General features: G+C 51.6%; 12 protein-coding genes across 12 annotated transcripts; 8 read left to right on the plus strand and 4 right to left on the minus strand.

The window, feature by feature from the left end:
- Positions 1–1962: 1962 nt before the first annotated feature.
- PFLUO_LOCUS908 (uncharacterized protein) lies at positions 1963–3875 on the plus strand (the record flags this gene model as incomplete). Its single annotated transcript, XM_073786933.1, has 3 exons — positions 1963–2364; positions 2419–2808; positions 2868–3875. 3 exons carry the CDS (start codon positions 1963–1965, stop codon positions 3873–3875), a joined length of 1800 nt encoding a protein of 599 aa, XP_073635003.1.
- Positions 3876–4164: 289 nt separating this feature from the next.
- Positions 4165–5523, minus strand: PFLUO_LOCUS909 (uncharacterized protein; the record flags this gene model as incomplete). Its single annotated transcript, XM_073786944.1, has 3 exons — positions 4165–4197; positions 4260–5282; positions 5335–5523. 3 exons carry the CDS (start codon positions 5521–5523, stop codon positions 4165–4167), a joined length of 1245 nt encoding a protein of 414 aa, XP_073635004.1.
- A 762-nt stretch (positions 5524–6285) lies between these two features.
- PFLUO_LOCUS910 (Delta(24)-sterol C-methyltransferase) lies at positions 6286–7541 on the minus strand (the record flags this gene model as incomplete). Its single annotated transcript, XM_073786955.1, has 3 exons — positions 6286–7180; positions 7243–7277; positions 7338–7541. 3 exons carry the CDS (start codon positions 7539–7541, stop codon positions 6286–6288), a joined length of 1134 nt encoding a protein of 377 aa, XP_073635005.1.
- Positions 7542–7928: 387 nt separating this feature from the next.
- On the plus strand, positions 7929–9136 carry PFLUO_LOCUS911 (Pre-mRNA-splicing factor slt11; the record flags this gene model as incomplete). Its single annotated transcript, XM_073786966.1, has 2 exons — positions 7929–8066; positions 8120–9136. The coding sequence occupies 2 exons, from the start codon at positions 7929–7931 to the stop codon at positions 9134–9136; spliced, it is 1155 nt and encodes a 384-aa protein (XP_073635006.1).
- A 243-nt stretch (positions 9137–9379) lies between these two features.
- Positions 9380–9877, minus strand: PFLUO_LOCUS912 (mitochondrial; the record flags this gene model as incomplete). Its single annotated transcript, XM_073786977.1, has 2 exons — positions 9380–9474; positions 9562–9877. The coding sequence occupies 2 exons, from the start codon at positions 9875–9877 to the stop codon at positions 9380–9382; spliced, it is 411 nt and encodes a 136-aa protein (XP_073635007.1).
- A 224-nt stretch (positions 9878–10101) lies between these two features.
- On the plus strand, positions 10102–11498 carry PFLUO_LOCUS913 (Zuotin; the record flags this gene model as incomplete). The annotated part of the gene is made up of 2 exons (XM_073786988.1): positions 10102–10395; positions 10449–11498. 2 exons carry the CDS (start codon positions 10102–10104, stop codon positions 11496–11498), a joined length of 1344 nt encoding a protein of 447 aa, XP_073635008.1.
- Positions 11499–11986: 488 nt separating this feature from the next.
- On the plus strand, positions 11987–12466 carry PFLUO_LOCUS914 (uncharacterized protein; the record flags this gene model as incomplete). Its single annotated transcript, XM_073787000.1, has 1 exon — positions 11987–12466. One exon carries the CDS (start codon positions 11987–11989, stop codon positions 12464–12466), a length of 480 nt encoding a protein of 159 aa, XP_073635009.1.
- A 3833-nt stretch (positions 12467–16299) lies between these two features.
- PFLUO_LOCUS915 (uncharacterized protein) lies at positions 16300–17764 on the plus strand (the record flags this gene model as incomplete). Its single annotated transcript, XM_073787011.1, has 3 exons — positions 16300–16420; positions 16480–17568; positions 17616–17764. 3 exons carry the CDS (start codon positions 16300–16302, stop codon positions 17762–17764), a joined length of 1359 nt encoding a protein of 452 aa, XP_073635010.1.
- Positions 17765–17964: 200 nt separating this feature from the next.
- On the minus strand, positions 17965–18339 carry PFLUO_LOCUS916 (uncharacterized protein; the record flags this gene model as incomplete). The annotated part of the gene is made up of 3 exons (XM_073787022.1): positions 17965–18061; positions 18108–18233; positions 18290–18339. 3 exons carry the CDS (start codon positions 18337–18339, stop codon positions 17965–17967), a joined length of 273 nt encoding a protein of 90 aa, XP_073635011.1.
- Positions 18340–19246: 907 nt separating this feature from the next.
- On the plus strand, positions 19247–21057 carry PFLUO_LOCUS917 (acid phosphatase pho5; the record flags this gene model as incomplete). Its single annotated transcript, XM_073787033.1, has 3 exons — positions 19247–19764; positions 19811–20310; positions 20369–21057. The coding sequence occupies 3 exons, from the start codon at positions 19247–19249 to the stop codon at positions 21055–21057; spliced, it is 1707 nt and encodes a 568-aa protein (XP_073635012.1).
- A 2442-nt stretch (positions 21058–23499) lies between these two features.
- On the plus strand, positions 23500–25654 carry PFLUO_LOCUS918 (uncharacterized protein; the record flags this gene model as incomplete). Its single annotated transcript, XM_073787044.1, has 9 exons — positions 23500–23644; positions 23698–23750; positions 23811–24083; positions 24139–24216; positions 24274–24669; positions 24723–24778; positions 24827–25116; positions 25170–25255; positions 25310–25654. The coding sequence occupies 9 exons, from the start codon at positions 23500–23502 to the stop codon at positions 25652–25654; spliced, it is 1722 nt and encodes a 573-aa protein (XP_073635013.1).
- A 513-nt stretch (positions 25655–26167) lies between these two features.
- PFLUO_LOCUS919 (uncharacterized protein) lies at positions 26168–26659 on the plus strand (the record flags this gene model as incomplete). The annotated part of the gene is made up of 1 exon (XM_073787055.1): positions 26168–26659. One exon carries the CDS (start codon positions 26168–26170, stop codon positions 26657–26659), a length of 492 nt encoding a protein of 163 aa, XP_073635014.1.
- Between the last annotated feature and the right edge of the window lie 86 nt (positions 26660–26745).

A 26745-nucleotide genomic window follows, 5' to 3' on the forward strand; every position in this document is an offset into this window, starting at 1 on the left:
GGGCCAGAGAAGCCGCGCGGATCACGATGGAACGGGTGGAGAACAACAACTCTATTTATTAAGATGCGGTGGCAACTGTAGACGACACAAGCTGAGTTTACAACATCTTGAATTTTACGTACCGCTTTATTATTAAATCTGGTGTTGTATCTATTGAGGCGGTTCGCATTCTCCATCAACATGGTGTTATCGAGAATCTTAATTCGCCAAATTGACAGCAACATTTGCTTCTCCGATCGGTTGAACACGGAGTCACGCAAGATGTATTCACTTTGAAGACCAGAACCCGTGCTTCTGTGAGTGGAATGCAGATGTGCATGCTTGTCCACCAAGGACCTGGACGGTCCTGAGCCCTGTGTTGTCCTGATAATCATCTAGGCCAAGAATGTAGTCCTGAGCTCATTTCAAGTAGCAATCTTCAATTCTCTGTGAAGTAAGATCATCAGATGCTTCTAAATAGTGGTTCTCGATTTTGCATATCAAGTCCGTCAATAAGATGCGAAAAATTGCGATGCCAGGAAGACCGCCTAGTGAATTCCGTCTCATCTGTACCATGAACTGGGAATCATTCTCCTTTGACGAATCCAACAGGTAATCATAGATGTTGCCAAAGAATCTCTTGCTGAAGAAGAAGGTTCTAATTGCAACAATATCCTTCTCTCTTTTCAGGATTTCAAAATCCTCGATATCAGCTCTTGCATTTTTTTCGAAATGGAATGCGGTAAGCATATCATACATGGTTTGGCCTTGACGCGCAAGATCCTTGTTTGTCTGAAATACTGCTGGGGGCTCCCACGGAGATGCCTTTTGAGTAACTATTGATCCAAGCTTGTGTCCAATAGCTGTTATCATTGTTAACAGGAGTCATTTTCCGACTCCCAAATATTAGGCTATCTTGCCTTGAGGAGATTGAGTGATGGTGAATTTGATCAGGTACGGAAATTGAATTGCGTTGTCTGACCTCAAAGTCCCTGGGACATCTAAATATCCGCAATATCCTTGAGTAATGTTTTCTAGACTGTAAGGGTTTAGAAGGATGGTGAGTTATTTTGCTGAAAACATAGTGCCGAATAGTCATAATACCAAATTTCTGGCATTTCAGCTAAAGAACTGATAACCACATCGCATCGAACCAACTATATTACTGGAGCTATTAAGTTCATGAGGCATGGGTGAAGAGGGTCAAGGATCCGGTGTCTGCCGAAGATTAGCCCGAGCGAAAGCATGGCACATGCATGGCATCTAATTTTGAAGCAGCCATAAGTTTTACTTTATCTCTTGATAGAAATGTAAAGGGCACAATAAAGTGTCCATCATGCAATTACAGTAGTAGACGGCGCTGATGTTGAGATGTTGGCTTGTGTGCCTGAGGTGTCAATATAAGCGCCTGGCTTGTTTCCTTGCTAGACTTCGGGAATTTTGGCCAGAGATAATCACCCGTGCATCTTGACGGACATTAATCTCCCACATCTTTTCCACTCATTATTAGTTCGCCGCCTCTGTTAAGATGCAGCACTATCATGCCCAGTATGCCTCACGTGATCTCCTGTGCCGAGTCCCGAGTGTGAGTTGAACATATTTGCCTCTCCCCATCATTTCGACGGGACAAGCCGCCGCAGTAGGGATTTTATGCCCCTCATGTTGCCCCTCTCGGTGCCTGGACCAGACCGATTTCCGGTCAAAGTTCATGGATCCACCAATGATAGGTGCAAAAATTGCAAAATGCTTCCACGGCGAACCCGCCCATCGGTCTTCAGTCTTTCTTTTTAGTATTGCCGTTTGTTATCCTACACTTGTGCTCTCTGATGGAAGTGCATCGGCATGAAAATAAATCCATAATTTTCTCTCTTTGGCTTTTCTTCTCTCTCCTTCCCGTTTATAAGTGTCGTGTGTCCGTTTTTGGTTTTTAGACTCCAACCTCGGCCCAAATAAAATCGTCGGCTCTGTGCATACTTTGCAGTCATGCCCAGAGAGGATAGTGAAGTTGGCTCGACCAGATCCCGGTCTACGTCATTATCCAGCTCTCGTTCGGGCGACCAAGTATCCCGCAGTGAGTCCCTTCAGCCAGGTTTGGCCGAGTCCATCAAGTCGAGGTTGAGAAAGTCGAGGTCCAATTTGAGCACGGCTCGTGTGGATCGCGTCTACTCCGCACCTCACCTGGACAACCAGTCCGTATACCACAGCGATGATGAGGACGACATCGAAGCGACAGACGATGAGAAAGGTATAGATCCCGCCCTAGAAGTGAGAGATGGGGTTGTAAACGAGCAAGATACGGATCTGGAAAAAGGAAAAGCACCTCGAACGGCGCTAGAAACGTCGCAAACGGCACGGTCAGCCAGATCGGCTCAGGACCCGAAGCTGGTATGTTTACTGCTCACTACTTCAGTACATGTAGCATGATATTGATCGGAACAGGTTACATGGACTGGGCCGGATGACCCGGACAACCCGAAGAACTGGCCGAATAAGAAGAAATGGGCTGCCACTATTACTGTTTCTTGCTTTACGTTTATCTCCCCGGTGACTTCGTCCATGGTTGCGCCCGCTTTACAGTCGATGGCATCCGATCTCCATATCACAGACGAGGTTCTGTCACAATTAACCCTGTCGGTTTTCGTTCTGGCCTACGCGGTGGGCCCTCTGTTTCTGGGACCGCTCTCCGAGATCTACGGTCGAGTCATTGTGCTACAACTAGCCAATTTGTTTTATCTCGTCTTTAACATCGGTTGCGGTGTGGCGCAGACCAAGGTGCAAATGATTGTTTGTCGGTTCTTCGCCGGACTGGGAGGCAGTGCTCCACTAGCGGTAGGTTGACCTATTCGATTTGTTTATGAGCATTCTATTCTAACATGTAATGCCTATAGGTTGGCGGAGGTGTTCTTTCTGACTGCTTCAGAGCTGAAGAGCGTGGAAAGAGCATCGCCATTTATAGTCTAGCACCGCTCCTAGGCCCAGCACTAGGCCCAGTTGCCGGTGGCTTCATTGCCGAAAACACGACCTGGCGCTGGGTCTTCTACTCGACCTCCATCGTCGACGCCGTTATCCAAGTTGCCGGTCTATTCTTCCTACGAGAAACTTACGGCCCCAGAATCTTGCGTGACCGTGCCAAGAAGATGCGCAAGGAAACAAGCGATGCCAACTACCAAACCGAAGCAGAACGACAGAACAAGACCCTTCCCCAGGTCCTCCGGACCTCGCTCGTCCGTCCATGCCGCCTCCTCCTCACACAGTCCATCGTCCAAGTCCTTGCTTTGTATATGGCCTACGTCTACGGAATCATGTACCTTGTTCTCTCCACATACCCAGTTCTTTGGACTAGTCCCGCGTACTACAACGAGTCAACGGGAATAGGTGGACTGAACTATATCTCACTAGGCCTAGGATTCTGGCTCGGCAGCCAAATATGCGCCCCTTTGAACGACCGCATATACTGCCGCCTCAAGGCACGCAACAACGGCGTGGGTCGTCCGGAGTTCCGCGTTCCACTACTTACTGCGTCTGCCTTTCTCATCCCAGCCGGGCTGCTTATCTACGGCTGGACAGCTGAGAAACATTTGCACTGGATTGGGCCGAATATTGGCGCTCTCCTTTTCGGTATGGGCAACATCGTTACCTATCAGTGCATCCAGACCTACATGGTCGACACCTACACGCGCTTCGCTGCGAGTGCTCTGGCTGCAGCTTCGTTTACTCGTTCGCTTTGTGGGTTCGGATTCCCTCTCTTTGCGCCCTATATGTATGATGCGCTTCACTATGGCTGGGGGAATAGTTTGCTGGCGTTCATTGCCATTGCCATTGGGGTTCCTGCCCCGGTCTTTCTGTGGAAGTTTGGTGAGAAGTTGAGGAAGATGAGTCCTTACGCTGCTGGCTAAGGTGATGACTGCATTTTGAATCTTTGCATATGTTGCGTTTGCTTTTTTTTTTATATATACTTGCATTTGGGCGATGGTCACCCTGCATTCAACATCAGTACTGATAATAATGATGTCAAGGGTTTCTTGAATATTTTACAGATAATTTCTTCGAACATATGTTCAAAATGAACTATTTTTCCATGTAGTCAATATGCGTTATATACAACTTTGAATGTAAACATATCGATACAACGATCTGCTCAGCACCGAGACAACCTCGCCGCAGTCGCTTCATGCATTGCCAACCTTACTCGGTGATGCCCTCTTCCCTTCTGCCGTGCTATTGTACAATACTTGTCAGCTAGTGTTCAAAAGGAAGCTCAGTAAACGAATAAAACTTACCACAGTGCGGCTGAATCGAATGCCAACGTTGGTTCCGCTGGCTGCGTCATACGGAACCGGGCTGTTGTAGTTGTGGGTGGGCTTCAGGCCGTGGTACGTCTTCTTGACAATATCAAGAATACCGTGGCCAGCAGTGCAGCAACCTTCCGTCGCCGGGATAGGCCACTTAGGGGAGTACGTGGAGTAGATGTTATCGGACACGGGGCCCGGGTAGGTCTGATTGATATAGACGTTCTTGTAATCAATCTCCCAGTTGACGTAGCCGGTCTTCTCGGCAACCTGCTTGAAAATGTTGGCACCGCAGTCCCAGCGTCCGAGAGAGGGAAGGCCCCAGTTGGCGGACAAGGAGGCAATAACGGAGTAGTGGGTGTAGAAGGTGTCGTCGGTGGTGCCCTTCAGGTGCTCGGGGATAGCACCGCCAAGCAGGAAGCTGAACACACGGTTAGGCTCCGTGTAGTTGCCCGTCTCGTCAAAGGTCACCAGGAGCAGGGTGTCCTTGTTGAAGTACTCGTTCTTGAGCAGCGGAGGGATAAACCGGCCAGCCCAGTCACCGGCAACGGTGATATTGCTATCGTGGGCGTCGTCCGTCATGTTCGGGGTAATGAACATGTACTGCGGCAGTTTCTCGTGCTCCAGGTCCTCGTAGAAGGTGGTGAAGTTCTTGATCTGGCGCGGACGGAGGTTGTCGTTGGTGACAGAGTCGAACAGGACCAGCGGGTTGTGCTTCCGCATGTACTGGTTAGCGTCACTGTCGGAATAGCTGTAGCCCTGGTAGCCAGCGAAGGGCATGTCCTCCTGGTACTCGCCCCAGGCGATCCTCTTCGTATCGAAAAGATCCGCAATGGTCGAGATGTTGGCCGGCATCTGGTGCCAGTCATCATTGTCCATGCCGAAGTTGTCGCCACTGGCCGAGGCGCAGTAGTTGGGCTCCGATGGATGAGTGGTGGCAAAGTAGTTGGTCAGAGTGATACCCTCCTTGGCCAGCTTGGCGAAGTTCGGGTCCAGAGAAGCCGTCTCAAAGTCCTATCATCGCCGTCAGTACATGTCGGCTCGTCAGATACGAGTTTATGCTTACGGTGTTCTCGATCCAGATATCCACGAAACGGTCAAAGGCCAGGCCCCGGACGTTGGACACCGGGGAGTAGGGCAGCACCGAGGCACGGGCAGCCGCAATCTCCGCAGGGGTATAGGTCTGCTGGGGGTTCGTCTTGGCCTGGACCAGGGACAGAGCCCCGGCCAGGGTGAGGAGCTGTTTCGTGAACATGATGGCCCGCAATTCTCAAGATTGACACTGGATGAAAAAAGGAAAAATCAGGACGATCAGGGCGGCGCGCTCGGCATTATATAGGCCTCGCGCAGACGCTAAGCAGCGCTGACATTTAAGCGACGTCGGAGAGGACCAGAGCCTAGGTGGTCTGAAGCAGGGGCACGTTGCTGTCTCGTCGGACTGACTGGTGGATGGAATGTATACACACGACCCGCATTGGGCGATGGTAGGGGCGGGTCCTGCCGATGGTGCCTGGCCGGCGACGGCACGTGGGTGGATGGCCGTCCATGGCAGGCACGAGAATGGAATGCCGGCACCGCGACGCGCTAACTTAACCGAAATCACACGCAGCCACATTCTAGATGCTCAAGCTTTTACCAAGCCCTGTCAAGGATCATTATGCATTTTATTGGACGGCCGGGTCTTCGTTCTACCGGGGGAGCGGTCTGAGGGGCGGGAGACAATTGACAGAATCATTGAAGCCGTTGTTCGTGAGTCTGGATTCAACTGGCTATTACATATCTATCTCCGACAAAAACATAAGAAAAAGAACAAGAGACGGGTCGTCAACAGATAACAGCACCAGCCCTCCGACAAACAATTAGTGTCTAACAGAGACAACAAGAAACATCTCCTCGGCGGCAAGGGTAATTAAAATGACATCCAGAAGTGAAGGGAGAACGGAGGGAAATCAGAAAAAGCCGCGAGTCCAGAGTGGTATTTGTACAAAGCAGCACCGCATCCACGCTCGTGACAGTTTTACTCGGGCTTGCGGCCGACCATGAGGTACATGGGAGTGAACAGATTCTTCTGCGCACCCTCAACGAGGCAGTCAGCAGCCAGGGCCAGGCTGTCGGCGGTCTTCTGGGAGCCCTTGGGGACCAGACCGACGGTCTCACCGGCGCCGACGACGCGGTGGACGATACCACGGCCCCACCAGGTCATCCGGACGATGGTGAAGAAATCCCAGATGGAGCCCATGTGCTTGAAGGATCCCGCCAGCGGGTAGTACCAGGGCACAGCATCCGGGCGGGCAGCCAGGTCCTCGTGGTGGAGCATCTCGAAGCCGGCATTCTTGAAGGCCTCGATGCCCTCCGAGATCGGGACCATGTTCGCGATACCGTCGCCCTGCTCGATACCAAGACGGATGCGGCGGTGGTCGGCGTTGTTGTTGTCGTACTCGTCAGTCATGAGCCACTCGTAGACACCAAAGGTACCACCGGGTTTCAGGACGCGGAAGATCTCCGAGTACACACCCACCAGCTCGGGGGCGTGGACGGTAGCCTCAATGGCGTAGACGGCGTCGAAGGAGTTGTCGGGGAACTTCATCTGCATGAAATCGCCCTTGACGAAGGCCATCTTGTCGGACAGACCCTGCTGCTCCGCATAGTGGGTCGCCCGGTCGATCTGGTAGTCGTTGTTGTTCAGGCCCGTCACATGCGCGCCAGTGAACTTGACCATCTCGCGCGCAGGACCACCGACACCACAGCCGACATCCAAAACCTTCATGTCCTCCTTGATACCCGTCTGGAGGGCGAGGTAGTGCTCATGGCGGGCAATGGCCTGGCGGAAGGCCTCACCGTGGGCGAAGCGGCAGAAATGGAACGAGGAGCCCCATCCGTACTCGTAGAAGTCGGTAGCCAAGTTATAGTAACTGGAAGAAAGAAGTGTTAGTGGGCGCACCGAGTCGCAAGGAGGGATAGGGGCAAACCATACTGCCGAGTCAGGGAAGCATATTCCGTTCTCCGAGCCTATCGTGCCAAAGCATTAGTACAATTGTACTCGCGGGCAGTACACCAAAGCCTACTCACCTCCCGAGTGGCGTCGGTCTCATCGGCCGAACCCTTGTTGTCCCAGTGCTTGAAGTACTCGTCAACGGCCGCCTTCTGCGAGGCAGCGTCCTTGCCGCGCATGGCAGCAAAGCCGCCCTGAGCCTTGGCCGACTTGCCGTGCAGGACCTTGTTGAAGGCCGCATCACGCGCAATGTCCTCACGTTCGAGAGCAGAGGGAGCCATGGCGAGAGAAGGAAAAAGGATCGCGGGGGGAAGGTGGAGAGATGCGAAAGGGAAAAAGTAGAGAAAGAGAAGAGAAAGTGAAGAAGGGGGAACAATTGAAGAATGTGGAGAGAAAAGAAAGGAGAATAAAATCAGTATGGCGACCAACTTTTTTGGTCGGCCCAGGCCAATCACACGCCCCTGAATGGCGCGGGACTGCTCCTTCCCGGCCAGTGGCGGTGCCGGAGTCTGGCTGACCCGGCGAGGGGGAAAATGGCCTGATGGGTCATGTGATGGGATTGCTCGGTCAGCCACGGTGCGCCACAGTCAGTCAGGCGGTCAAGTCTGCGATCGATAGTTAATCATCACCAACTCTCTCTTGCCACACTCATCACTCCCCCTCTCGTCATGCCGCCCCAGGTGAAGAAAGACCTTAACCGCTCCGGCTGGGAGTCGACGGACTTCCCCTCGGTCTGCGAGACCTGCCTGCCCGAGAATCCTTACGTGCAGATGCTCAAGGAGGACTACGGCGCCGAATGCAAGATCGTAAGTTTCTGCCGTCACCCTACTTTCGGCTCGGTTCCTGACCCCTTCGCCAGTGTACTCGTCCATTTACCATCTTCCGCTGGAAGGCCGACCGTACCTCCCGCCAAAAGCGAACCAACATCTGCCTGACCTGCGCCCGCCTCAAAAACTGCTGTCAATGCTGCATGCTGGATCTCTCGTTCGGCTTGCCGATCGTCGTCCGCGATGCCGCCCTGAAGATGGTCGCGCCGGGTCCGCAGAGCTCGATCAACCGAGAATACTATGCGCAGGAGCACGAGAAAGAGATTGAGGAGGGCCGTGGCGGAGTCGAAGAGTACGAAAAGACCGACGACAAGGCTCGGGAGCTGCTGCGGCGCTTGGCCAACAGCGAGCCTTACTATCGGAAGCCACGACGCATCGAAGGGCCCCCAGCCGAAGGGGATGACGGTGAAGAATCTACGAAAGCCGACCAACCGCGAACACACAGCCGCTATGGAAATGGGCCGGGTCCCGTTCGCACCAGTGAGGGCCGCCTTGGAAACCGGCTACCAGGGCGTGGAGGACGAGGCGGTGGCCGTGGTGGCCGTTTCCCTGGTACTGCTCAACTACCGCCGTCGCAGGAGGATATTTTTCCTCCGGCAGACCCCAACATCACCTCGCTGTTTGTGACGGGCGTGGAGGACGATCTGCCCGAGCATGCGCTGCGGACATTTTTCACACAGTTTGGCCAGCTGCGCTCGCTAATCTGCTCCCACCGTTCTCACTGCGCCTTTATCAACTACGTCAACCGTGCCGACGCCGAAGGTGCGGCCCGGCAATGTCAGGGCAAGGCGGTCATCCAAGGATGTCCTCTTCGGGTGCGCTGGGGCAAGCCGAAGCCTCTCGATAACATGAATGACGAGGAGAGAATGAAGAATGCACGGGAAGGTCGCCAAGCGGCGGGACCGGCTCCCAAGGATTCGCAATCCAGACAAAAGGCCATCACGGCCGCCGGGGCGAATGTGGACCAAGAAGAGAATCCTCGCAACTATGCTGTGGCGCCGCCTCCGGGATCTGGCCCAGTCCAGTACGCAAGCATGACGGGCGAGTAAAAAGATTTTGATGTGGTTGCATGTAATTTACATTACGGAGCGGGCGTTCACATGGGTTGGTCTTTGTTTCTATGCAACTCGATGTATTTCCAGAAGAATACCCCGGGGACGCCAAAAAGTACACACAGAGTCGGGTATATTATGATACAAGTCCACTGAACAAATTCGATCCATGTGCTCTGCGTCGGGGCATCGCGTCGTGAAGATGTGCAGTGGCGGGATGGATATTAATGATAGAGCGGATCATGACGAACAAGCCTTGTGGATTTTGACAGGTTTTCCATCAACCTTGATCGAGTCATTGTCTCCGCGTTCGATTTCCTCGTGGATCCGAAGTTCTAGTATGAAGTTGTCGATTAGTCCGGTCCAACCCAGGAACAGCACAAGAATCCCTAGTTCACGTAGGAGAGTAGTTGAAAACATACCCCATTTCGCAGATTCATCTTCCGCTTCCCTCGCACCTTGTACAAGGTTATGGCGCAGGATATTGGCAACCTCAATCGCATGGTTTATTTGCATGCCGGTATCAACACCGACGCGGCGGTTCTGATCGAAATTCTGGCGAGCTTCTTGGCGTGCGGCTAGCAGGACTCGGGAGTCATCTAGATAGAATGGTATGAGCATGCGTCGCACGGTTCCAGGTAGAAGGCGGAGGAGGGACGAACTGTGAAAGGCGACTCGGGTGGCGCGGAGGAGTTGCCGGTAGGCACTCCTTGCGGAGAGAGCAGTTGGGCCTGCCATGAGGATTCCTTTCAATCCACTGTAAGCAATTCCGGGGCAGATTGAAAGACGGACAAAGCGAGACTCCTCGACAAGAGAAAGAGAAAGAGTTGAAGCATCCGGATCGGCCGAGTGTTGATTGGCGGTAGTCAAAGGCGGGAACATCCGGCAGAAAAACGTTCTGAAAAAAAAATCATCGTTTTCTCCGCCAAAAACTACACAAAACACAACCATCGAATTCCACAATGGCCGCTGTGCAGACTGTCAAAGTGACCCTGCCCTCCCTGCCTCAGGGTTGGAGTGCCGATAAGGACTTCAAGCCTGTTGGTGCTCTGTCCGCTGCCACCCAGCGGAATCTGGAGCCTGTTGGCCCGCACTTCCTGGCCCACGCTCGTCGCAAGCGTCACCACCGCACCTTCTCTGAGGATGAGCGCATCCAGGCTCAGCACAATGTCAAGAAGACAGAGGATGAGGACGATGGAGATATCTCTGAACCAGAGGATCCCATGATGCTCACCCGCGAGGCCAAAGACTGGAAGGTAGGTCTCATCGCCCTCCTGCTTCCTATATTTTCAATTCTGACCCTTTCCAGGCCCAAGACCACTACGCTGTGCTGGGAATTACCAAGTACCGCTGGCGTGCAACCCCCGAGCAGATCAAGAAGGCCCACCGCAAGAAGGTCCTGCGTCACCACCCGGACAAGAAGGCCGCCCTGGGCCAGACTGACGAGAACGACAACTTCTTCAAGTGCATCCAGAAGGCGACCGAACTGCTCCTGGACCCCGTCCGCCGTCGTCAGTACGACTCCGTTGATGAGGCTGCTGACGTCGACACGCCCACGAAGAAGCAACTCCAAAAGGGCAACTTCTACAAGCTGTGGGGACCCGTCTTCAAGGCCGAGGGTCGCTTCTCGAACAAACAGCCTGTCCCGCAACTGGGCGACGAGAACAGCGCCCAGGAAGATGTCGAGACCTTCTACAACTTCTGGTACAACTTCGACAGCTGGAGGACCTTCGAGTACCTGGACGAGGATGTTCCCGATGACAACGAGAACCGCGACCAGAAGCGTCACGTTGAGAAGAAGAACGCCAACGCTCGCCGCAAGCGTAAGACTGAGGACACTGTCCGTCTCCGTGAGCTGGTCGATGAGTGCCTAGCCCTGGACGAGCGCATCAAGAAGTTCCGCCAGCAGGCTCGCGCGGGCAAGGACGCCAAGCGTAAGGCGAAGGAGGACGAAGCCAAGCGTCTCCAGGAAGAGAAGGAGAAGGCTCGTCTCGATGAAGAGCAGCGCAAGAAGGAGGCGGAGGAGAGCGCCAAGGCCGATCGCGAGAAGAACAAGAAGGCGAAGGAGGCTGCAAAGAACGCCGCGAAAAAGAACAAGCGTGTCCTCAAAGGCTCCGTCAAGGACGTCAACTACTTCGCCGAATCCGGCGAGCCTTCTGCCGCGGATGTGGATGCCGTCCTGGCCGATGTTGAGCTCATCATGGCCAAGATCGACACCGAGGAGCTGGCTGAGCTGGCAGAGCGTCTGACTAGCGCTGGCAAGAATGGCGCTGCTGTCAAGTCTGTCTACACTGAGGAGGCCAAGAGACTTGTCGCTGCTGGCAAGATTAAGGAGAGCGAGGTCAAGATCTTTGCTTAGATGTCTTTCTACTTAGTTTCTACTAGATCTGATGATCTGATTTGCATGTTATAGAGAAGATGAATTTACATAACTAACGTTCTTTGGCTCCCAGTCCCTTTGCTTTGATGGAGTAATTTTATATCTACTAATTTCCGTGGCCTTGAGTACTCGCCCCCCAGATCCGAACCGCAACGTTGAGATGGGCCGTGGGGACGAGTATAGTTATAGCATACAGCAATTTTCGCAAAAAAAGTGAGTCTTTGGTACCAAATAGCTCACCACCGGGATAGCGCATATGAGGCAGCTTTCATATGGGTTCAGAATAATAAGCACCTTACATGAATTTGAATCGCAACGAAACGCCCGACGTTCATGTGGGCATTTACCATCGATCGATGGATCGGGAAAGAAGTAAGCAGTGGGGATAAGTCCCTTAACTCCGATCCCAACGTATATCAGGATGAATCGCTCTTCATTCTATTCCTAATCCATATCACTCTACAATTATGTCTTCAAAACTACACCAGATCGCTTTGGCATACATCGATGGATTCAGAACTCTTTCACCAGAAGCCTTCCTTTCGATCCTAAGTCCATCAGCCAAGCATAAATTCGCTCCCGCCTCCCTCAAACTCCCAGAGTCCATGGACGCAGCTGCATTTGCCGATCACCTAGGAAGTCTACGAGAAGTTATTGCTAGCTTCCCCGTATATCCCAAGGAAATTTGGGAGAACGAAGCTCTAGGCCAGGTGACGATCTGGGCGACCAGTGAAACCATTTTCCATGAGAAAGCCAAGGGCGACAATGCCTCCGCAGACGACTGGAAGTTTCAGGGTGAATACATCTTTATTTTGACGATGGATGAGTCTCAAGAGAAGGTTGAGGAGATTGTTGAGTTTTTGGACAGCAAGGCGACGGAGCGCTTGAGGGAATTGATGGCTCAGGCACGGAAGAATTTGAGCGAGAAGAAGGATAGGTTAGCCTAGGTGATGGGATCGCTGGCACCCCGGAGGCTGAAATGATTCATATTGATAATATCGCGAATCCCAGTATGCCAATTGTAGTGTTTCTTTGGGGCCCGGCGCGATGCCAAAACAAAACATTCTTGGTCGATGCTAAAGCTATTCACTCTCATCTACTCGGCTGCTATCGGGGAGAGAGCATTATTATAATCCGCTTGCTAGAAGCAAAGTTAGTTATCTCATTCACCGTACTCAATCACAAAAGGAGACAATTCGATCATGCTTCAGTCATTGCTCTTTAGGATAGAAACAAAGTTAAGAGGGAAAGCCATCTATACTGCTTCGCTATCTCATCGTTCGAGTAATACTCTGTGTCCAACGGTATATGACGACATGTGATTCGTCCAGCCACAGTGCATTCATTGAAGAGGCTCCGCTCCAAGTATATTGATCAGGTTTACCCTTTAGTCCAGGAAAGAGCATAATAGGGAAGAATCACTCAAATGAGATTCCAAAGTGGATGTTACACCAGCCGAAAACTAATGATGTCTAGAGCCCGTACTTACAAACGTTGAAAGGCCATTGGAATTTGGTCAGTACTATCGCTTTCCGAATTCAGCTACATCTTGGTCTTGTGTAACCTTTTTAGGAAGACAGTGCTGTCTATAGATCACGAACTACATGTTCCCTAATTTGTTGCACTCTGACAGAACCAGCACGACAGAGAGTATGAACCCAAAGACTCCAAGACTTTTGCTGAGAATACGACAATTTCTGTCATTTCCTAGGGTCACCGAGGTGGAATATGAGGGCGACAAAGTTAAGTCCATCTTGAAGTACTACATCCTTGGTCAGATCCTACTGAATTCATAGGAGACCATGTCGGAAGAGCAGCGGGTGACCACTGCGAACGAACTCGGTGGCGATATCATGCAACTGCGCGCATTTGAAAGCAACTACATTGGGGCTGCCGACCGTGGCCCAGTCCTCGTGGGCACATATGCCACGGAAGATGCGGGACCATTTGACAATGAGGAGCAGTTCAACGAGTACATCATCTCGAGAATGCCACCAAAACTGCCGATACCTTTCGAACAAGGACTAGGGCGACATTGGGTGCAGATCACAAAATTGTTTTCACACACGGTGACATCGCGCCTCGCAATATCATGGTCGACGGGAACATATCACTGGGATCCTGGACTGGGCATATGCGGGACACTACCCAGAATAGTGGGAGAACGCCAAGGCTTATCGGTTCTGGTACGATGTCCCGGATTGGGAGAAGTAGCTATCGATAGTACTCCCGCCCGACTATCCGGAGTATCTTGCAATGGCTTTTATTTCTCGAGCGTCACCATAGAAAAAAGAATCAGCATGATCCTGGTCAAAATCCATCGCAGATAGAGCTGACAGAGTCTGCTCGAGGTGCGCGTAGGTCACCGGGTTGATCTGTGCTCCATGCGATAAGCCGATCTGCAGGTACGGGTCGGTGGAGGGGGAACTCCGATTTAGGGTTGCAACGCCAACAATGTGAAACTTCCTATAGGTAATCTAGAAGGCCCGGGTGCTGTAAAGAAAGGGGAGATGTGGCTGTGAGAATGAAGGGTGTCCAATATGGGGTCTTTTAATCTCAAACCATTCATTGTATCTGGAACATAGAATAGCCATATCCCAAGGGAAGACAACACGTATCCATTATTTGACCACTGATCGACACGGAGTGCCCCTCATCGCTCCTAAAATTGTTCTCTCATGGCTCGGAAAAGATATCTTGAGCGGTCAAAGATGTGTTGCATCGGTCGGAACATCCATTGATCTTGGTTGCAATACAACAAATGCACTGTCAATCCCCTCAACAAAAAAACTCCATATGTAGACTGAACCCTGTTTGATGGACTCTGGATATTTCCTAAGCAAGGCGACTGATTTACGTGGACTGCTACGTAAGACGGCGGAGCGTGTTTCATTCGCCCCACAACTTTTCCTCAAGGAGAATAGATGATCGCCACGCCCCCCGGCATGGGATCATCTGAAGAATGGCCACTGAATGCCGTTGGCCGTCGGTGCTCCCCGATGATAGTACTACCGTCTGTCGTTGCTAGGGTTGAACCGCACTAATAAATGTGACGCCGGTGGGGAGAGCGGGTCGTAGCAGCCAAGCGCGATGTATACGTAGGCCCTTCTGTATCTGCAGGAACGTGATGGGGGCTTGGCAGTTGCTTGGTTGATCCCTCAGCATGAAACAAGGTGGCCATTTAAGAGGTCATAAGCCCCCATGCTGGTGGCGGGTCTGGGGCCAAAGTCAATCAAAAGATCAGTATATAGGACAGTTGGACTCGCAAGACGGGTCGGTCAAACTCCTGAATATCTCGCCACCAGTGCCAATCACAGGGTATGTACACCTTCTCATCTAATAATGATGCCCTGCAATGGCGTGATCCGGGGTAGTAACTGACTATTTCTATCGCAAGATCAGACCTGCTATTCGCAATCTATACCATTGTGCCCGGCCTTGGCCGCAGCATCAGTTTAATACTACCATGTCTTCCTCTCTTCGAGTTTGCCTTGTGGCAGCCTTGTACTTCATCGGCGCCTCTGCGTTCCCTCTGCTACCTCGCAATCCGCCATGGTCTTTCACCTTATATCAGGGCACAAACTGCAGTGGAACTTCCAGTCTCTACGAGGGCAGTGGTGGCACTGGCTGCCGCGCGGACCTCATTGACGTCGCTCCGGCCTACATGCTACACGCCCAGATCGGGGACGGCTGCCGGATTGAATTCTTCGACAACACCATGTGTGACGATGCCGAGATCACCGACATCGCGGGGCCGATAAGCCCTACGGATACTTGCAAGGCCCCTGGTCGTCAAGTGGGTTCATACCAGGTCTCCTGTGATTATTAAAAGCTTTCAAATTACCACGATCTTGGGCCGGTTCCCAAGTACGACATGGCGGCGTTTTACGAGTTTGGTTGTTTTCAAGTTCAAACGATGTGGTCACAGCTGGTTCCATTCCGCTCGCTAGGTGACTGTGATCCTTCGGCGGACCAGTATTCGATGTTAGAAACTGATACCCCTAGAGTTAGCGAAATGAATTTTTGCCTTTTTTTAGATGACCTGGATATGCTACAAGTAGGAGTCAGTACTTCGTTAATATCATCTGTGCGTTGCCCAACGCAAGTACCGCCTGGCAGGGATCATGGCAACCATCCCCTTTTTGAACCATTCGGTGCGCATCCATTCCGTCCCGATGCAGGTTGCGCAATACTGTATGCATTACGTTTATCATTACGCATGGTTGTCCCCTGGTTTGATGTGTTTCTGGTCGGTGAAAACAGACTCCTGCGACCAGAAACAAGGTTTAAGAGCAAGGCAAGGGATTGACGCAGGGGCAACTGAACACCGGGCCCTGCTACAATACTTGCAAAGAAAATAGATATACAGTAAATTACGATATATCTTGCATATTAGCTGTACATCTGATCTGATCCTCAAGCAGCCAATGGGAGATATTCCCATTCGACAATCTACCTACCCCGATCTGTCAGGGTCTCTGCAGAGTGATGACGAATGTATATTTCACATGCGGATTTACACGATACGCCACCCGACTTTATTTGATCGGTTAGAAATACCGACAATCAGTTGTCCTTGAAGTCACTGAAATTATATTCTTTGTTTCGGTCAAGATTTTCGGTGGGGTCGAGATTGCCGAAAGCAGCAAAATGCCGACCTTTCTGGTTCCCCATTGAGAATAGATCGGATTTACCCGGATGCATCCAAGCAACGCGGTATCACCATAAAACGACTTGCGCGCTTCTTGACATGATCCTGGCATATTATTAGTCCTCCACCATGCAGGCCCAGAAAGCTGAAGTGCTTGAAGGAAGCGCTCAGCCTCCGGCGCCGGTCTCCTTCTTTGATCCGGCGCTAAAGGAGGTCCGGCGGCGTGTGTTCGTGCGATGGAGTCGCACCGGTGAGTGAGGAAGTGCCAGGGATGAAGCAAGGGAGTAGCTAAAAAACATGACGTTCTAGTTTTGATTCTCTGTGTCTTCATTCTCTCTGTCCTCTCCGTGTTCTGGGGATCGCAACTCGGCGTCGAAAACAAACTTGGCGCGCTCAAGGTCTGGGTTGTCGACTTCGACGGCCAGATAGCCCCCTATGTCACCAACAACGCTATCGTCGGCCCTGTGGTCACCGACGTGACCCGCCAAGTCCTTCAATCAAGTGGTCCCTCCCTTGGTTACACCATTAAATCGCCCGCCGACTTCGACTATGACCCTTGGGCCGTGCGCCAGAGCGTCTATGACGAACACGCCTACGCGGCCATCATCGTCAACCCCAATGCCACCAGTCTGCTGCGCGCTGCGGTGGCCAGCGGCAACACAACCTACGATCCAACGGGCGCGATCCAAACCGTGATCATCACGGCACGTGACCAAACGGCCTATCCGACCTATATCCAGCCACTAATCACCACTCTTCAAAATGCAATTCTGCTTGAGTTCGGCCCGCGGTGGGCCCGAGAACTGTTTTCGCAACAGTCGTCCACGGACCTGTCCAAGGCACCTCCACAGGCCATCAACCCGGGAATCGGGTTCACGAACATCGATCTGCGCCCTTTTGTGCCGTATGTTGCGGTGCCCTCTGTGACCATTGGCCTGATCTACTTGATCATTATCTCATTCTTCAACTTTCCGTTCTTGATGCCCATCCACGCGCTGTTCATGAAACCGGACGGTCATCCACCACTGAAGGTGACGCATTGGATCATCTGGCGCATTTGCTCTGCGATCTGCGCATACTTCTTCCTGTCATTGTTCTACTCCTTCGTCTCATTGGCCTTCCAGATTCCCTTCAACAACCCGTCGGCTCCGGATACCCAGTCCGCCGCCACCCCCAATGCCTATGGCAGCGGATCTTTCGTTGTGTATTGGATGTTGAACTGGGTCGGAATGGCCGCGTTGGGGTTCCCCTGTGAGAACATGGCCATGGTCCTGGGTTTCCCATGGAGCTCGTTCTTCTTGATTTTCTGGGTCATTACTAATGTGGCTACTGGATTTTATCCCGTTGAACTGTCCCCTGGATTCTTCCGCTGGGGCTACGCATGGCCGCTGCATCGGAGTAAGATTCTTTTCCTTTTACCTAATACCAAGTCTAACTATATCCAGTTATCGAAGCTATCCGCACAATCCTGTTCGACACGCACTCTCGCATTGGACTCGACTTTGGAATCCTCTTTGCGTGGATTGCTGTCTCGCTTGCGTTTTTCCCCTTTGCGACCTTCATCATGCGCTGGAAGGCGAAGCGGGGACTGTAAATATGAAACCGGCTCCATATCTTCGGCCGTGTACATTATGTAACTATAGACGGCTGCCATTACTGGCACCTGCCAGACCACAACCAAAAGCTTTTGCTTCAACATAGATACATATACCTGATCTACAAATGCACAGTATAATTCACATGTACATGTGTATATTCAAAACTAATCACATAGTACATACACAAAACTCTTTCTTAATCAGCTGGCTGTTCCGGGTGCTCACCCATTGCTTCCAGCTTGCTGCGCGCCTGCTGCCGACCTTCATCAGTGTTGTTGGGGTTGTGCATGGCACTATCCCAGTCAGATTTGAACATGATATCGTCTTGGCAGCACTTACGCCTTCAGACCGCGCTTGACGTTGCCCTCAAATCGATCGTCATCACTCTGGGCACCCTGGTACCGATCGAGTTCCTCTCTTGCGTGGGACTTGGCCGGCTCCGAGACTCTGGGGTTGGAGATGGCGCTGGGAAGACAGGGTTAGCGATCCAGATTTGCAGAGTAGGTCGACACAAAACATACGCCTTGTAGCCCCGGAGCTTGTTCTCAGCGTTTCCGTTCGCACGACCCATGGCGGATATTTTGGATTGGGCTTTCGTGTCGAAAGTCTTGGTAGTATTCACAAGTGATGCGTATAATAATATCTTTGTTAGACGTTGTTGAGCGAGCTTTGCACAGCGAACTATAAGTATGGTTTCTCGCGCGCCACCTGTGGCCAAGTCGTGGCGTCGTGATGTCTCCATGACATCGACCAGTATACTCCCGCAATTGGATAAAACATCCCTAGACTGCATACGTAACATGTTACTTGGATTGGCTCATTGTGATCCGAACTGAACGGAGTCAGATTTCGAATCTATCATCATCCTTTACTACCTAGGAGTATGTGAATCTCATTGTAGTGGTCTGTCTGCAAAGCATCCTTGCCTCCACCGGATCCATCCTCCGACTTTGCCTAATGATATTTCCATGACACCGTGGCTGGCGGTCTCGATTTCCTCTTTTTCTACGGCGGGCGCAAATCCCGTAGCCTCGCACGTGCCCGGATCTGTCATGCTTCCCAATCAGGCAGGCAGTCCCATGGCTTAGCTCATAGGTACAGCTGGGACAAGCAGGGGGCGTGGCCCCCTTCTGTCCCTTTGATTTGCCAGTTCCAGATGTAGATGATTTTAAGGTTGTTGCAGAATGATAGCTTGACAGGTACATCATCAACCATACTATAGCTGCTGATGCACCATGTACCTTTGCAAGACTACAGTCTGTGCGACCTTCATCCAGAGTATTTCCGGCAGGCAGGAACTCGAATACTCTCCGGCTGACTAGATCTTCTCCCTGTCTTGTCTCATCCTCTTCTTCTTTCTTTCTCCCAGCTTTCTTCTCTTCTGCTCGCTTACCACCGGACCGACTTCCTTGCACTTCCTCATACACTCCCATCACCCATATTCACATTAAATCCACTAAACAATCAAACAACTCAAGATGGTCAGCAATGGTGGTATGCTTGCGGCCAATAGTGATGATATGTCGACCATCACTGACCCATTCGAACGTCGTCGCCAGGCCCTGGCCCAAATCGACAATGCCAGCTTTGGCTGGCGCCACGTTCGGGCTGTGGTTGTCGCTGGCGTTGGCTTTTTCACTGATTCGTATGACATCTTTTCCATCAATCTGGCTGTGAGCATGCTGGGTGTTGTCTTCTGGCAGGGTGCTGCATCGGGCCCTGGCAAGATCCCCTCCAGCTCGGACACTGCCATTAAAGTTGCTACTTCGGGCGGCACGGTCATCGGCCAGCTTTTCTTTGGCTGGCTTGCGGATCGTGTCGGTCGGAAGCGCATGTACGGCATTGAGCTTATGATCATTATTCTCGCTACCCTCGCCCAGGCTCTTTCTTCGAGCTCCCGCGCTGTTTCGATCACTGGCCTGCTCATCTTCTGGCGCATTATCATGGGCATTGGCATCGGCGGTGACTATCCTCTCTCGTCCATCATTACGTCGGAGTAAGTACCTGAATCAAAATGATACAATCCCTGCTAATCAGACTAGGTTTGCTACCACTAAATGGCGTGGTGCCATGATGGGAGCTGTCTTCGCCATGCAGGGCTTTGGTCAGTTTGCTGCTGCCATTGTCGCCTTGATTGTCACCTCTGGCTTCAGAGAGTCTCTTGAGACTGCCAAAGATGTTGGCCATTGCACTGGTGTTTGCCAGCTGGCTGTGGACAAGATGTGGCGAGTGATCATCGGTTTCGGCGCAGTTCCGGCTTGTCTTGCTCTCTATTATCGCCTGACCATCCCGGAGACTCCCCGCTACACCTTTGATGTCGAGCGTGATATTGTCAAGGCTGATGAGGACATCCGCGCCTACATCATCGGCAAGGCTAAGGGACATCCTGATGAGACTCAGCGGGTCACTATCCCCCGCAACGACAGCATTGAGTTCCTCCCCCCAAAAGCCAGCTGGTCCGACTTCTGGAATCACTATGGTCAATGGAAGAATGGCAAGGTTCTGCTGGGCACTGCCGGCTCGTGGTTCTTCCTTGATGTTGGTAAGCAGTAACTGCTTCTTTGCTTCAACAACCTGGACACCTAATGATTTCCTCTTAGCTTTCTACGGTCTCGGTCTAAACAACTCGATCATCCTGGGCAGTATTGGCTGGACTGGAGGCAAAAATGTCTACGAGGTCTTCTACAAGAACGCTGTCGGCAATCTCATTCTCATCTGTGCTGGTGCCATTCCTGGTTACTGGATGACCGTTGCTACCGTTGACCATCTGGGCCGCAAGCCTATTCAGCTGGTCGGATTCATCATCTTGACCATCCTCTTTGTGATCATCGGCTTTGCATACGAGCCTCTTAAGCACTCGAACAATGGTCTGCTGGCACTCTACGTCCTTGCTCAGTTTTTCTTCAACTTCGGTCCCAACGCCACTACGTTCATTGTCCCCGGCGAGTGCTTCCCGACTCGTTACCGCTCCACCTCCCACGGCATTAGCGCGGCGTTGGGCAAGATCGGTGCCATCATTGCGCAGTGTGTGTTTGGTCCTTTGGTAACTCGGGGAGCCAAGCACACGGGCGACACTCCCTGGCTGAACCATGTGATGCAGATTTTTGCCCTCTTCATGCTCTGTGGTTGCTTCACTTCGCTCTTGATTCCCGAGACGAAGCGTCAGACTCTTGAAACTCTGGCTGGCGAATCTCTCCAGAGCCCTTACAACGGGCTTGCACAGGATGAGACTAAATCTGGTGACTCTCAGGGCGTGAAGACTACCACCGCCCGTATTCAGTCTGGCTGAAAGTGTGGCGATGTTGTGTCGAGCTGCAGGCCCTTTCTTTTTCTTTCATTTTGCTGTCAAACTGTTCCGGAGGCGTGGTGACATTTTTTTCATGCGGCTCGGATTTCCTTTCGCTTGCTCAACTGCAGGTCACACTTTGTTCTTTGAGAAGAGCTTCCGGATTTCGTAATTGCTACCAGTGGATTTAACTTTGCCAATTTTCTCCTGTTGTAGTGTATAGAAAAACGGATACCTGCGTCTGATGTAGATGTCGGATATTCTTGGGTTGTACCAGTGACACCTGGGAAGCCCATCACCCTGGAGCTTGGGACAAACTGCTGCTTCTGTTGACTCGGGTATCTGCATCGCTGCCACACTATCTGTAGGTCTTGGCGATGCAGCGAAGAGATGCCCATCTGAGGCAATGCTGCTGGAGCTTGGCTAGGGCTGGAGGTGCTCACGCTGAATATCGCCCTTGCCAGGACAAATATCATTCTTATGGATACCTTAAAGGTGGATATTATTGTATTGTCACAAAAATGCATACCCAATGAAACGACATTGAGAACAGAAAGGTGAAAGCAAACCCCACATAGCCCATGCACGCAATGTAAGCTCAAAGAACAGGAAAAAGCGACCGAGGATGGCGTTTTTTGTGCGGAAGTACAAAACGAGTTCAGTTTTCTGTTTACTGGAAATAGTGTCTGACAATGGAAGAATATTTTGCCAGGATTAATTTTGCGTAGCGGCCTGTTAGTGCGCCACTCGCATAGCGGCTCGGCCCACTTTTACAATGTAGTCATTATCCAATAAGGGTTTAGAGTCAATCTCTAGAAGAAGGGGTTGTCCATGGATGAAAAATAGTAATTTGATCTATGCACAACATGTGGTTCAGGTTTAGTCGCGATACCGATGGAATCATTGGAGCCGATAAAGTTTTCCCGAGTGATCCCGATCAACTCGGGATGAGGGCGGCAGCTTTGCAAGGTAAAACGGGCTTGGCGACCAAGTGATGGCCAGCTGAAGTCGAAATGACCGGATTGAGGGTGGTGTCCAGTCTACGGCGCATTTACAAACAACTAATATATACCGAGGCCAATGGCGGACTAACAGAGTCCCATTTAGAAACGTGACCGGTGGTATATCATTTAGTGCAGCTTTCGTAGTGCAGCGACACCGGGACGCTACTGAACTCCGAATATTAACCGGCCGACAAACGGCAGAGAGTTCCAACGCCGCTACCACGTGTCTTCGGATAAGATACTCCCGACGAATGACCGGCCTGAAGCCGCTGAAAGCACGGGGCGCGTGATGGCTATTTTGAGAGGATGAGATAACAATATATCATGGGACAAACCCCCGTATTTTGGGAGATTAGGGCCGGTTGCACAATATCCGGTTTACCCAGGACCATCGTTACTTACGTTTATTTGCCAGCTGCACTTAGCCCGGAAATGCAGAGTTATCGGCAAGCCCGGTGTCCGACCGATGCCGATTCGTGGGTTCTGTTAGTCTAGACTGGCGCACGGGAGGGGCGTTGGGTGGCGTATGCATACGCAGGGGATGGTGAACAGGCTAAATGAGGGCCAATTCATCCGGCGTTGCAAAGCAATTGTGGAGAAACCAGATTTGGCTGTTCCATTTTCTCCATCCGGAGTTCGAGTGGACCCGGGTCGCTAGGTACAACCACTGACGAATGAGTCTTCGAGTCGTCTTTCTGCCCCATTTCTTTCAAGTTCGCTTTCCGCCTGCGGCTGAGAACGCCACGATTCAAGCCAATTCGGGATCCATGAATGACAACCACTAAGAAGAGACTTGATTCAAGTTCTGTGTTGGAAGGTGACAGACAGGTTCAAGGCTTTTTGGCACCCATCCGAGTTATCCATGGTTTTACAGGTGTCTTGTCTTTCGAATAACTAACGCGGATAAATTCTGCTCAACCTCAAACGCGTACCGTACACATCCACGCAAGACCCACAATCCCCCCATCCTCCAGATGTTCAACAGCCAGTGATATGCCCGTATTAGTGACGCTATAGATTCCGGCCATGGCCTAGCGTCCAAGCCCGATGTATCGCCGACGGTGGTGGGGTCTTGTCTACGGTGGATAAACGGACAGAAGCGACACGCTTTGTTGAAGCTTGGTTGGTGCTTTAAAGGACGAAATTTGGTACGCACGGGAAACCGGGGGTGATGCCATTACAGGGCCCCCATGGGGAGGGATAAAGTCCCGGGGAGACTTTATCCAGTAATTCCGTTCCCCGTCGTAGCCTGTGCTCACTGAATAAATAGACCTGCCGATCCCAGTTGAGATCGAGACCCGGCTGGTGACTTTGATTCAATCCCTGTCTCATTCGTATTTCTCTTGTCAATTCTGCCTCCATCTTATTATTCTCCTCACACACTCTCTCTTGTGGGTGTTCATTCATTCTCTCATTGTGTGTGTGCCGCCCGTGATCAATCATGGCGCCTCATGTTGGCGGAGAGACGGTCATCTCGGCCAAGCGCGCTGAGTTAGCGGGCAAGGGTGGTATCAAGGGTCTGCTCAGTAACAAGAAGACCTCCGCCATCGGATTGTTCGCCTCGCTGGGTGGGCTGGTGTACGGATGTAAGTGGGCAGATATAAAATATTCCACTACATGTGCTGACAGCAGCTGGCAGATAACCAGGGAATGTTCTCCCAGATCTTAACGATGCACTCTTTTAGCGATGCTGTGAGTAGATACCGATTGGGAATTTTTGGTCTTCAATGCTGATAATCGCGCGTGGCGCAGACTCAACAATTCGCCGCGAATACGGGCATCAAGCAGGGTCTGTTGACTTCTATCCTAGAGCTCGGTGCTTGGGTGGGAACGCTGTTCAACGGATACCTGGCTGATGCGCTGGGTCGTCGACTCACGGTCGTGGTTGCCGCGACGGTTTTCTGCATTGGTGTCATTGTCCAGGCTTGCACCCAGAATGCCGGTTACGTCTTCGGAGGTCGATTCGTTACCGGTCTGGGAGTTGGGAGTTTGAGTATGGTCGTTCCACTGTACAATGCCGAGCTGGTGAGTTGAACTCGAGAAATATCGTGTATAGAGCAACAACTGATTGGTTTATAAGGCACCTCCAGAGATCCGTGGCTCGCTGGTCGCTGTGCAGCAGCTTGCTATCACTTTTGGAATCATGATTAGCTTCTGGGTAAGAATTGGCAACCTTGACGCTTAATATCAAGCTTCCTCTAACTGACTGCGTTAGATTGGTTATGGAACAAACTACATCGGCGGCACGGGCGCCACCCAATCAAACGCTGCGTGGCTAGTTCCTGTCTGCATTCAAATCTTGCCTGCTATCGTCCTGGGAGTTGGCATTGTACTCTTTATGCCTCAATCTCCCCGCCATTTGATGAACACTGGCCGCGAGGAGGAGTGCCTACAAACCCTGGCTCGCCTCCGGAGCGTGTCCACCGATGATCTTCTGGTCCGCATTGAGTTTCTGGAAATCAAGAGTCTTTACCTGTTCGAGAAAGAGACTTCCGAGAAGCGATACCCTAATTGGCAGGACGGCTCGTTTTCCAGTCGGTTCAAGATCGGTGCTTCCGATTATCTCTCACTCGTCACCAACCCTTCTCTGTTTAAGCGAACTACCGTTGCTGTATGTCTGCTTGCAAATATCAAGTCACTGGACATTTGCTGACCAACTCCCAGTGTCTAATTATGACTTTCCAGCAGTGGAATGGAATCAACGCAATCAACTACTATGCGTGAGTACCAGCGCCAAGACCTCGGGATTATATACTGATTACTTAAAGGCCGTTCATTTTCAAGAACATGCACCTGCCGGGCAACACTATCACCCTGTTGGCGACGGGTGTTGTCGGTATTTTTGAGTTCGTTTTCACCATTCCAGCCGTGCTGTGGGTCGATAAGATTGGCCGCAAGAAGATTTTGATCGCGGGAGCCATCGGTATGGCTTCGTGCCATTTTATTGTTGCTGGTATTCTGGGTGGTTTCAACCACAGATTCGACGATCACCGTGCGGCCGGTTGGGCTGGTATCGTATTTGTGTGGATCTTCGTGATCAACTTTGCCTATTCATGGGGTGAGTGGCATATTCTATTCAAGATAAATGTACATCGCTGACCAACTGCTCAGGCCCCGTGGCATGGATTGTCGTCTCGGAAGTTTTCCCTCTTTCTATGCGTGCTAAGGGTGTCAGTCTTGGTGGCAGCAGTAACTGGGTGAGTATTCCCTGTGTTTTATACAAAAATATCTGCTCATGAATTTTCATACAGCTTAACAACTTCGCCGTCGGCTTGTCCACTTCGCCGTTTGTCAAGACGAGCCCGATTGGCACGTTTATCTTCTTCGGCTGTGTCACCGTCATCGCCGTCCTCTACGTACATTTCCTGGTCCCCGAAACCAAGGGCCGTACCCTGGAGGAGATGGACGAGCTTTTCGGAAGTACTGGTATTGCCCAGGATGATGCGATCCGCAAGGCACGTATCGAGAGCGAGATTGGCCTACTTGCTCTGCTGGGTGTCGAGCACACTTCCGACGACAAGCTCGTTGAGGCCGAGACCGCTGCCCACAAGGAGGAGATCAATGAGAAGGCGACAGAGTTCAAGACCGAGCTTTGAAGCTTTTCTTGACACAGCAGAGTGTTTGATGTTCTGGCTGCGATGTAATCAATACTCTCTAGGTACTGTATTGTGATCGACGTAACTATTCGGGCCGGGGCTCGTAACAATTTGCGCTTGGTTTGCTTCTTTTAATTTTTTAATCAACAATCAATGATTGAATAACCATCACATACTCCTGGCCTTGATTCTGATCAATCATTCATTTGGATTTCTGCGACACAGTAGTTAGGACTGTCTTGTATAGCAGATAAGTGGAGCACTACTTGAATTCCATCGCGCGAGAGATCCGAGCACCAGTTACAGGCCACTGTCTTGCCTGGGGTGATAGATAAATTAAGAATTGGACGCACCCTGATCGTCTTGCCTCCTTTCATTTGCACCTACCCAATCGTCACATTGCCGTCACCGTCATGCGTACTTCATTTCTCGTCACTTCCTGCCTCTCCGATTTTCGACGTTGCCGCATGCTTCCAACTTTCAACATAAACTGCATACAGCACCCTGCTCAAAATGGCCGCCCCTAGTACTTCGATCGCCTATCCTCCATCTTCGACCGCCGCCAGCTGCGGTGTCGCAAACGGTTGGAACCTCCCTAGCAGCGACCCGGCCTGCGCGTCGCGTATCACCGGCAACATCACAGACGTCTTTAACGACTGCTGCGGTCAAGCCACACCCCACAAGTACGCCAACGACTGCGGTATCTACTGTCTCGCCCAAGGCCAAGACATTGGCATGCTTCGCTCCTGCCTGCAGACCAAGGGCGACAACTATCACGACATCTTCTGCAACACCGTCAACGCGAGCGCCACTGCTACCGGAGCCGGCGTAAGTAATACTTCTTCCACCAGTGCAACCAGTGCCACCAGTGCCACCAAGACCGGCAGCGGCTCCTCGGCGTCTCATACCAAGAACGCGGCGTTTGTCAACCAGCCTGTTTCCAAGACTGGTCTGGGCGTCTTTGCGCTGGTCTTCTGCTCTGCCCTGATGGGGCTTGTCGCCTAGGTCAGGCTTGTCACAGCGGTCATTAAATGAGCTAGCAATGTGCTGGGCACTGAGATGAAATTCTGGGCGCTTTAATTTCTTGTTTC

This window comes from Penicillium psychrofluorescens, assembly GCF_964197705.1.
Source record: "Penicillium psychrofluorescens genome assembly, chromosome: 1".
NCBI classification, from domain to species: domain Eukaryota; kingdom Fungi; phylum Ascomycota; class Eurotiomycetes; order Eurotiales; family Aspergillaceae; genus Penicillium; species Penicillium psychrofluorescens.